At 55.2% G+C, this 10456-nt stretch overlaps 1 protein-coding gene across 9 annotated transcripts; it reads right to left on the reverse strand.

The window, feature by feature from the left end:
* Positions 1-19: 19 nt before the first annotated feature.
* ATG9A (autophagy related 9A) lies at positions 20-10358 on the reverse strand. Of its 9 annotated transcripts, none has more exons than XM_024243006.3 (17): positions 10234-10358; positions 9709-9873; positions 9135-9186; positions 8622-8753; positions 8470-8513; positions 7564-7628; positions 6050-6211; positions 5710-5851; positions 4745-5493; positions 4508-4661; positions 4222-4401; positions 3288-3536; positions 2916-3094; positions 2694-2811; positions 1721-1943; positions 1388-1533; positions 20-1093 (listed from the first exon to the last, which is right to left on the reverse strand). In XM_024243006.3, the coding sequence occupies exons 4-17, from the start codon at positions 8722-8724 to the stop codon at positions 1088-1090; spliced, it is 2520 nt and encodes an 839-aa protein (XP_024098774.1). In that variant the 5' UTR covers positions 8725-8753; positions 9135-9186; positions 9709-9873; positions 10234-10358; the 3' UTR covers positions 20-1087.
* Between the last annotated feature and the right edge of the window lie 98 nt (positions 10359-10456).

Below are 10456 nucleotides of genomic sequence, written 5' to 3' on the forward strand. Positions count from 1 at the left end.
AGCCGCGCGAGACAAGAAGTCTGGTCAAACTCCCTTTTTATTAAGGGTTATCAAGCTGTACACGGTCCCTACCCTGCTCCGCTCCGAGTTCGGGCAGCGCAATTCACCACTCTCCCAAAGCCGGACCACAGCTGGGTGAGGGGTGGGACAGACAGTAGGAGCAGTCCCAGCATGCAGCAGTGCAGCAGCCCAAAGCCTCGGGCGAGGCATCGCCCTTCATCCCCCTCCAGGGAACAGCGAGATGCGGGCCAGAGCTCTTTTGCTGGGACGTACACAGCCAAGGTCACCCTCCAGCCCGGTCTGTCCCATGTGCAGGTGATGGGGGTACGATAAGCAGCAATGAGGGCCCAGGAAGACCTCAGTCTCCTGGGGGCCCATCCTAAAAGGTGGAAAGGGCAGCAAAGTATTTCCATCCTGCTCCTACAATTTAGAAACCTTCTTTCTTAGTGTCAAAATATAGCGTTGAGGGGAGCTGGAGGCTAGGGTCTTCACCCTAACGCAAAGCAAAAGCTGAACGAACGGAAGCAAGCGAACAGAACAGGAGCAAGCAGCACACACAGGCCAGTGATGTGCAGGAAGCGGAGAGAGGTAAGCCGGCTGCAGCACTGGGCGAGAACTGCGGGTGAGGTAAGGGCCACAGCCTGACCTGCTCATCTATTGAGGGGGCTAGGGAAGGTTGCAGGGGTTGAGGGTCCAGGCCCAACCTCCCCACTCCACAGCTGGCACACGTTCTCCCTGCTTGGCAGCTTCTATCGTGGGCAGCCCTCTGGGGACTTGCAGGGGTAGGTGTAAAGGTGGCAGTACTGGGGCTGGGCTGGGGACCAGTTTCTAGCACCACACTCTGAGCCAAGGGGGTCCTGGGGATGAGGCTAGAGTCCCGTGTGCCCTCAGTTCCTAGGCCCCAAATTCCTCTCCTGGGGCTGTGGCAAGCCCAGTGTTGGCACCTCCCTTGGCCAGGCACAGACACACAAACACCACACACGTGGGGCCAGGCAACACTCAGAGGAGCCGTCCCATGGCAGGCAGACGGGATGGCAGGGCAGCGATGGCCTCCATCCTGGGCCACAGGAAACCTGCTCAGCCTTGTCTATACCTGTGGAGAGAAAGGGTTGGTAATGGAAATAGTCTTCAGCTACTGGTTGATACCTGCTAGCCCCATAGAAACCTAGAGGTAAAGGGACAGGAAAGGTTGATTCCTGGGGAGGTAAGGTAAGGAAAAACCAAGCCCTCCAGAGCAGTTGAGAAAAGAAGGGGTAGTGTATTTTGGAGGAGAGGGTGCAGTATCTCTGTATGGGGGTGGGGCATACATTCCTTCCCCTGAAAAGCTGTTACCTCACCCTGGAAATTACTATTTCTGGCAGTTTTTCCTAGGCTCCGGGGCCCTTACCTTGTGCACCTGAGGGGGTAGCTCATCCTCCGAGCCCTCTTCAGGCACAGGCTCAGGGTGCCTTGATGCCGACTGCCCGTCTTCCGCCCACCCTCCAAGAGGCAGCCGAGAGAAATGAGAGGGAGCCCGGGGCACTGTGCCAGGATCTGGAGAGACAAGTAAGAGTAAGCATACTCATAGAAGGAACACAAGAATGAAGAACAGGGCTGGGGGGCTGCTTGGGGGGTGAGTCGTTGGGCCTGTTCCCTCAGACCTCTTTCCTCCCCTTGAGAGGCCCTGGAAGAACCACCCTTCCCTGCAGCCTCTGTTTCCTCCTATACCCCCACTGGATACCTGTGATGCCGCCGTAGCGCCTCTGGAAGCCCCCGTGCAGGGCGGTGGTCTCAGGAGCTCCAGGCCGGGGTGCTGCACAGGGATAGCTGGCAGAGCGAGGGATAGACTGGGGGGCCCGGGCGCCCTCTCCCCCTTCATCAGGGGCGCTTTCTCCACTCTCATCACTCTCCCGGCGGTGCCATAAATGCCGCTCAGGTTCAGCCTGGGCCTGCTGCTTGTGGAGCTGGAGAAATGGGGGGCTCGTTAGTGGGGGACAGAAGGATATCCATCTGAAACAGCTACCCTCCAACCTGGTATCAGTCAGTTCCCGCTTTACCCCTTCCCTGAGAATCCTTGCCTCAGAGCACCTATTATGTTAATAGTGTGTAATATACCTCTGATCTTTACAGGTTACATTCACAGCAGATCCCCCGAAGAAGCCTGTGTTGTAATGGCCCTCATTTTACCTATTCATTTGATTCAGGAACAAACTGACTGATGGTCTAAGTGCCAGGCACTCTTTTAGGTGTGGGGAGATAGCAGTGATCGAAACAGACAGAAATGCCAGCCCTTGTGAGGCTAATATACTGGTACAGGGGATATGGAATAAGCAAATAAATAAGGAAAAAACATGGTACGTCACATGGTGCTAAATGCTATGGAGAAAACTAAGACAGGAAGATTCAGGAGGGTGGGCAAGGGAGCCTTTTACTGAGAGTGATCAGAGAAAGTCTCAGGGAAACGGCAGCTGCAGAGACCCGAGAAGGAGAAGGAGGAGGCCATCTGGATATCCCAGGGAAGTGGATTCTAGGCAGGGGAAACTGCGAGTGTCTGAAGGCCCTGGATGAGAGCACGCTTAGCTAAAAAGGATATTAAGAAGGTAGATATGGGAGTAGAAGTGGCAGAGCAGGTAAATGGCAGAGAAGGGTTTGGAACCCCGGTCTTGCTTCTCCGCATCTAAACCCTCTACTCTGTTTTTTAGCTGTGCACTCACCTGGTGCATATAGAGGGCATGCAGGCTCATCTCTGTGGACGCATATTCTGACAGCACCAGGCTCTGCAGCTGTCCTTCCCACACGCTGCTCCCGGAGCTGGCTGTCCTGGCATCCACCCTGTCTCTCCCAACAGAGACAGACAGCAGCTGTGAACTTCTCTGAGACCCACACAAGCTGCTGAGGGCTGCCGTGCCCTCCCATCTTGGCTCCGATTTACTCACCCAGAGCCTGTCATGGTGCTGTGAGCCCGGCCTGTGGGCGCCTGCCCGGGTTGCAGTGGGGAGAAGGAGCGCAGGGCAGAGGCCACTTCAGCCCTGTGCCTGGAGCCCTGCAGGTCTCTGGGCAGTGGAGGGCCCCGGCAGGATGAGCCAGCTACCACATTTGCGATAAGGCTCAGGGGCTATCAATGAAATGGGTAGGTAGAATTCTTGAGGCACGAGAAAGGTCTCTGGGGTCCCCTAGTATTCTATATCTCAGGCCCCAGTGGCACATACTGAAGAGACAGAAGGAAGCCTTCCACCCCATGCCCCGTCCTCAACTCCCAGCTCCTGAAGTCCACTCTGCCCATCATCTCCCAGTCCCCAGGAACACACCTCAGACTCAGATTGTAAGGACTGGATAGACGTAAAGAGGGCATTTTCAGGGAGCAGACCCCCTTGGGCGAGGCTAGCAGCTGCTCCATCCCGCTGAACCTGCTCCTTGAGGAAGCCTAGGAAGGCTGTGCTCTCACGTGGTGGCTGCCAGCCAGGGTTGGTGATGGCAAAGTGCATGAGTGACAACTCTGTCTTTCCATCCTCAGCTTGCTGGTACACTGAGGCCTCTGTCTGCCCAGCAGATAGCCACTGCACAAGGAAGAGCAGAGTAAGTAGGACTGTTCTCTTCCAGGAGCCTTCCTGCACCTTTCCTGTTAGCGGCGAGGCCTTACCCTTGGAGGACGGAGACCACAGTGCACTGTCAATCTTTCCCAGGGCACTGGTGCCCCCCCTAGACCCAGGAGGGGCCGCATGCTGAGCCAGTTACTTGTGTTGTGACTTTTTTTTTTTTTTTTTGAGACGAGTCTCGCTCTGTTGCCCAGGCTGGAGTGCAGTGGCACGATCCTGGCTCACTGCAAGCTCCGCCTCCCAGGTTCACGCCATTCTCCTGCCTCAGCCTCCCGAGTAGCTGGGACTACAGGCGCCTGCTACCACGCCTGGCTAATTTTTTTGTATTTTTAGTAGAGATGGGGTTTCACCGTGTTAGCCAGGATGGTCTCGATCTCCTGACCTTGTGATCCACCCGCCTTGGCCTCCCAAAGTGCTGGGATTACAGGCGTGAGCCACCCCGCCCAGCCGTGTTGTGCCTTTCTTAAGGGAGCTTGGCCAAGGGTGCAAATTAGGGCTGAAATTCAGCCCAGGCTCCCAAGCAGTGTGCCCCTGGTATAGGACTGCCTTTGTGTGACTCAGGAGAGGTGTCTTTTTGTGGTTTTCCCAAAGACACTGTATGTTCCAGTATCATCCCAGGCCACCTGGCTCCCTCCTCTCCCAGTACCTGGGGATGACCATGCTGGCGAACATCCATCTGAGCAAAGGAGCAGGTATCTCCCACACCAACGACCTCCACGGTGAAGTTTCGGAAGAAGTCTATAATCTCCAGGGCCCGTGGGCGCAGGCAGAAGATGAGGATGAGGGGTGTGACAATGGGGCTCAGCAACTCTTCCAAAATGAACACCTAAAAGGGCAGGACCAAGGTCACAAGCAAGCAGGAAGGAGCAAGCAGCCCTCACCACCGAGCTACCAGCCAGTCTCTAGCAGGCCCTAACTCCAACTCCACTCACTGCCTTGTACTGGAAGAGCTGGGCAAACTCGTCCCGGGTCTGCGAGCGGTGGGCATTACCCTGCCAGTGGTCAGGCATGTAGTGGATGTGAGCGAGGATCACGCGGAGCAGCTGCTCAGGGCAGAACACCATGTGCTGGTCCGGGATAAAGGACCTAGTGGGATCAGGATCATGGTGAGATGTATGCCTTTCCCAGGAATGCTAGCCGGCTTGCTCCCGCCTGCGGCCCTGGCCCACCTGCACACGGTCACGGTGACCCCCAGGAGTGTGACGGTGGTCAGTACATGTTCCACAGCCAACACATCTTCATCATAAATGGTGAGGGCAATAAGCACAGCCAGGATGGAGCCAGCGAAGAAGGCTCCGTTCTTGGCCAGCAGTGTCAAAAGAGGTGACAAGAAGCAATTCATGTACTTGGAGGCGGGCTTGTAGCCACGGTTGAGGCGGGACTGCAGCTCGTGCTCCAGCTCGTTGAAGTGGCGGAGGTAGCAGCGGCCATAGAGTGACCAGCAGCGTGCTCCCAGGGCCCCCGGCTCCCGCTTCAGCACCTCAGCATAGCTGAAGAAGGCATAGAGGATTTGCCATATGAGGATGAGGGGGCACAGCAGGAAGTTAGCGATGCCAATCCACAGGATGCGGTTGCTGAGGCGCTGGGCCAGCTCTAGCCGTTGCCCCCCACGTTTGTACTCGGCCTTGAGGCTCCATTCATTGAGAAACAGAGAGCCAGGTCCCCAGAAGAGGATCAGCTCAAAGTTGTACTTGAGGCCACGGGTGAAGAAGACGGCTTCCCCGAGGCCAGGCAGGCGGAAGCGCAGAGGCAGGAGGGATTTGTTAACCAGTGCCACCATGTAGTTCTGGAAACGGAGGATGCGGTGGTAGATGTCCAGTTCTGTCAGCTCACGTTTGTGGATGCAGATCTGGTGCTCCTTCTGCGTCTGCACAATCCGGGCCTGCACTTCCTGCCACGTGCAATATGGAAGGGCAGACTGCGGGGTGGGGTGGGGAAGAGACAAGGTATGGAAGGTGGGGTTGTTGCCTTGACCCCTTTGCCCTATATTAGAAGTGAGGTTCAGGGGTTGTGAGCTTAAGAGACACTTCCTGACTTGTCAATGACAGATAAGGATAACTGATGCCCAGGAATACACCCACACCTCCCAATACGTCTTAGACTATGGGCTAACTGCCCAACTTCCCAGTCTTACCATAGGGATGCGCAGAGCGTGCAGGTAGAAGGAGTGGATCTCCCAGTAGCAGCAAATGTTATAGATGAACTTGATAAGCCGGTGGATCCAGAAGACACCAGCAATGACCAGGATGGTGATAAGCGAGCCATTTTCCTGAATCCTGGTGGAGAAAAAGAAGGGGAGGAGAGGTGGCCCTCGAGGAAGGAGTCTTGGCAGAGACGCTGCTATCCTGAAGTATTTTTGCTAGACTGAGCCTGAGTCAGTTCTGGAGTATGAGTTTCTGCCTCAGACTCCACTCTATTACCCACCTGCTAGCAGAACTCAAGGCTATGGTGTCCTCTTGACTTGCAGCCCTTACCTGGCACTACAGACTTGAGCAGGCAAAAAGGCGTCTGGCAGAGTGACCTTGACAGGTTCGGTAGGGTGAAGACTGTGGTTCACCATCTTGTTGGCAAATAGGATGTCATAGTCCACGCAGCTGACCAGAAAGGTGGTGAAGGCAACCACAAAGAGGAACTGCCTGGGGAGTTGGGAAGAAGGGGTGCAGTCTGAGAGCCAGAGAGGCCCCAGTGAAACCCAGTGGGAAGAGAAGAGTCTGGAGGTGGCAGAACAAGACTGGGAACTGGAAGGGCCTGGAGAACTCCCAGTGGGCCCTCTCTGCTCCTCAGCCCCACAGGACTGTCTCAGGCCCACTCTTTGCTCTTAGCCTCAGCTGCCACAGCTGCAGCCTACTTTCCTCACCTCATGGTAACCTCAGCCACCACTACTGGACTCTCGAAGGTTTCATCCTGTGGGTCTCTGATCTCCAGTCTCTGATTTCCTTTTGAGGTTGTAGTTAAAAGCCCCTGGGGGAGTTTTCTGATTGAGGGAGGGCTTCCTAACCCTTTCCCCTTTGGCAATGCTATATGGTTTCTCTCTCCCAGGAGGCTCTCTGCCTAGGAGCAGGCCATGGAACAGGCAAGGCAGAACAGAGGCTTTTCTCTGTGGCTGGCATCTCTGAGACCTCCTGACTGAACAATGTACGTTCCATTGGAGCGTTGAGATGATCAAGGTCAAGGCCTGCAATCTTTTTTTTTAAGAGAGAGTCTCACTCTGTCAGCCAGGCTGGAGTGCAGTGGCACAATCTCGGCTCACTGCAACCTCCACCTCCCAGGTTGAAGCGATTCTTGTGCCTCAGCCTCCCAAGTAGCTGGGATTACAGGCGTGTGCCACCACACCCGGCTAATTTTTGTATTTTTAGGGCCTCCCAAAGCGCTGGGATTACAGGCGTGTGCCACCACACCCAGCTAATTTTTGTATTTTTAGAGCCTCCTAAAGTGCTGGGATTACAGGTGTGAGCTGCCGTGCCCAACCAAGGCCTGGGTTCTTTTCATGGAAGAGATAAGGCTTGGAAAGCTTTTCTTGTAAGAAAGCTTGGCCGGGCGTAGTGGCTCATGTCTATAATCCCAGCACTTTGGGAGGTTGAGGCAGGCAGATAACCCGAGGTCAGGAGTTCGAGACCAGCCTGGCCAACTTGGCGAAATCCCATCTCTACTAAAAATACAAAAAAAATTAGCCAGGCATGGTGGTGCATGCCTGCAGTCCCAGCTACTAACGAGGCTGAGGCAGGAGAATCACTTGAACCTGGGAGGCAGAGATTGCACCACTGCACTCCTGCCTGGGCGACAGAGTGAGACTCACTCCGTCTCAAAAAAAAAAAGAAAGGTGAAGCTGTAAGTTTTGGTGCCACACCCAGTCCCTGAACTACAAAGGTTTACAGAGTTTTAGCCTAGGACTGAGTTGTACTGGCAGGTTGGGCCAAGCCTGAGTGCAAGGAGAGGAAAGACTAAGATGTATTCTTTCACCACATCATCTGTCCCTTCTTATACTTACATGAGCTCAAAGATCTCCCCGATGAGCATACATGTGAAGCCATTCTTCTGGTGCAGATTATAAACGTATAATTGTTAAGAAAAAGTGGTCAGTAAAGAAAGCAGGTAAGAGCACAGACTTTGGTGTCAACACACTCAAGCTTAAGTCCTGGCTCTGTGACTTTCTAGCTGTGTGACTTTACCAAGTTACTTAACCTCTCTAAACTTTTGTCCATCCATGGTGGTACATTAGGAATAAATAACACTTGTCTCATAGGAGTATTAGGTCTGAGATAATGCATGTGAAGTATTTAACAAAGAGCTGACACAGAATGAGTCAAAAGACGTTACTTATTACGATTATTTACATCCCATCAAAAAGGAGGCTCGGTTGGGTGTGGTGGCCCATGCCTGTAATCCTAACACTTTGGGAGGGCAAGGCGGGTGGATCACTTGAGGTCAGGAGTTCGAGACCAGCCTTGCCACATGGTGAAACCCTGTCTCTATGAAAAATACAAAAAATAGCTGGGCATCGTGGCAGGTGCCTGTAATCCCAGCTATGTGGGAGATTGAGGCAGGAGAATCTCTTGAACCTGGGAGGTGGAGGTTGCTGTATGCTGAGATCGCCCCTGGACTCTAGCAGCAACAGAGACAGACTCCATCTCAAAAAAAAAAAAAAAAAAAAAAGGCTCACCCTTAGAAAGGCTCCTACAAATTAACACCACAAAGTGGACACAGGCACACAGATCTTGGTAAATGTGGGCTATCATTACTTAACGATGATTTCACCAGCCTCTTTCAGCCTCAGGATGAGCTCCATTCCCGCTTCCAGGTATTAGAGTCAAACCTACCCCCACCTCCCACCAGAGACCTGGCTTAGAGAGACATTAAAGGTCCCAGAGCTCCAACTCAGAAACACAAAGGATATTCGAGAGAAGAAGAGGTCAAGGTTTTCAATATGGTGCCAAGGTGCTGTGGGATAGGAATAGAGATGTCAGAGCCCTAGGAGAACACAAGCCCCTTGCTCTCTCCATGTTCTTCCATCAACTCTCCCTATGGCTGTCATGTCCAAGAACTCACACTTGCTCCCCTCGGCGACGTGCACCAACAGGTCCTCCTCCCCTGGGGGTGAATCACTATAGGAGGCCTCTAGGCGCTGGTATTCAGTGTCAAACTGCGCCATCACCACCGCCCCCTGTCCACCTTGACCACCTGCCAATAAGGAGGAAGAAGAGACCCTGATTCAGTTCCAGCTGCTGCCCATGGGCTGCCCTGCCTAGTGCCAAAAGGAGAAAGTACCCTTGGGCTTTGTCTCCACTACCAGCCTCCTTGGCTCAGAGGCAGAGGAGTAGTGACACAAGGAAGGCAGTAAGCTCAGGGCTGGGGGAGCCTTAACTCTGGCCAGTCTAGGTGTCTACTGCTGCCTTCCTGGCCCAAAGCCAGAATCCATCCCTTTGTTGGGGGCTGTTTCATCTTCTATTTAACGGACAGAAGAGTCCCTCCCCCGCCCATCCTGGGAACCCCGGTCTCCCAAGAAACTAGCATTTGGAAGCACTTTGCAAACAAATGTTTGAGAAAAGCACATGGCCCTACCAGCTCCATGGACAGTATGTGCTCCTCTCCAGCCCTCGATGCTCTGCAGCTGCTGAAGAAGAAGATGTCAGGCCCCAGAGAGTGGGGAGTGGGGATAAAAAGGAACCCAACTCTCCCACCCACCCACACCCCACCAAGAGCAGGCCAAGCATGGAGCAGGAAGGCTGCAGTGGGGAAGAAGCACCCTTCCAGCCCAGGACTACGAGCACTTCCTCTGGCTGTGCTAAACAGGGCCACTCTTCCAACTCCAGGGTCTCAAGAAGTAACTTAGGGACCCCATGGAGAATGAGTGGGCACAGACCTGAGGCCAGGGGCGCCTCTGGACTATTTCTCCATTGCCCCGCCTTAGCCTCAGAAATGACATACTTCTCAGGGTCCACAAAACCTCAAGAGTCTTTCCTGAAGAGGACCTTTCCGGTCAACCCCTTCTCTTACTTCCCTAGCACAAGATCCAGCCGGTGAGCAAACCTTCTGGATGGGAAACCTTGACTGGGTCAGTGTAGACCCCCGATCCTAGGTGAATTTGTGGGTTCCCTAGGTCCTGTAAGCCAGGCATGGTCGAGGTGATACTCACCTGTCCGTGCAGCCCCTGGGGGCCGTGGATCTTGGCTCAGCCTGGCCCCGGTGGGATTCCCTGGGCTAGTGAGAGCCCTGCCCCTCAGGGAAGTCACCACTCACAGGGTCAGTGTGGACCAGGGCCCGTGGAGCCCCGGCCGGCTGGGCCTGGGCTCAGGGGTTCCTGCGGATGTTGCGGGGATCGAGTCAGCCTTACAGCTGATAGCCCGGGTGGGCTGGCTTGCCTCCCCACACCCAGCCGCGGCGACCGTGGACCGGAGTCCACCTCGCCCCAGGGTCGCCCGGCCCCAGGCCAAGGGCTGGCAGCTCCCAACAGCGGACAACCTCGCGCGCGGCCCCGGCGCCCGCGCGCGCCCCCGTCTGCGCGCGCCCGCAATCAAAACATTCCGGCTGCGCGCCCCCGCCCTGCCGGCGGCGCCCCTTCCTCCGTTACCCGCCGCGAGCTCACTTAGGGCTCCGCAGGCACCCCTGGGCAAGGCCAGACACGGGGCCTGGGATTCCAATAACCGGTCTCACGTCTCACCTCAGGAACAGCGACCAGGGTGATTCCAGAGGCTCCGCCGGCTCGGCTCGGCTCGGCTCGGCGCGACCCGGAGCGCTAGGCCCGGTGTCTGCCACTCACTGTCACCCGCAGCCAGGCTGGCCAATAAGCACCGGGGGCGGAGACACAACGGCCAATTCTCGGCTTCAGGGACGGGACTAAAGGCTCGAGGCGGGTCTTGGACAGTCAGCGGCCCAATAGTGTG

Source organism: Pongo abelii, chromosome 11 (genome assembly GCF_028885655.2).
Source record: "Pongo abelii isolate AG06213 chromosome 11, NHGRI_mPonAbe1-v2.0_pri, whole genome shotgun sequence".
NCBI lineage: Eukaryota > Metazoa > Chordata > Mammalia > Primates > Hominidae > Pongo > Pongo abelii.

What these genes read in the sequence shown, in the direction of transcription:
- ATG9A (XM_024243006.3), bottom strand. Translation starts at nt 8,724, where the DNA reads ATGGCGCAGTTTGACACTGAATACCAGCGCCTAGAGGCCTCCTATAGT. An exon ending in CCTTACAATCTGAGTCTGAG is followed by an intron (nt 3,095 to 3,287) that starts GTGTGTTCCTGG and finishes TTTCATTGATAG; the next exon opens with CCCCTGAGCCTTATCGCAAA. An exon ending in ATGCCCTCTATATGCACCAG is followed by an intron (nt 1,944 to 2,693) that starts GTGAGTGCACAG and finishes CCATTTCTCCAG; the next exon opens with CTCCACAAGCAGCAGGCCCA.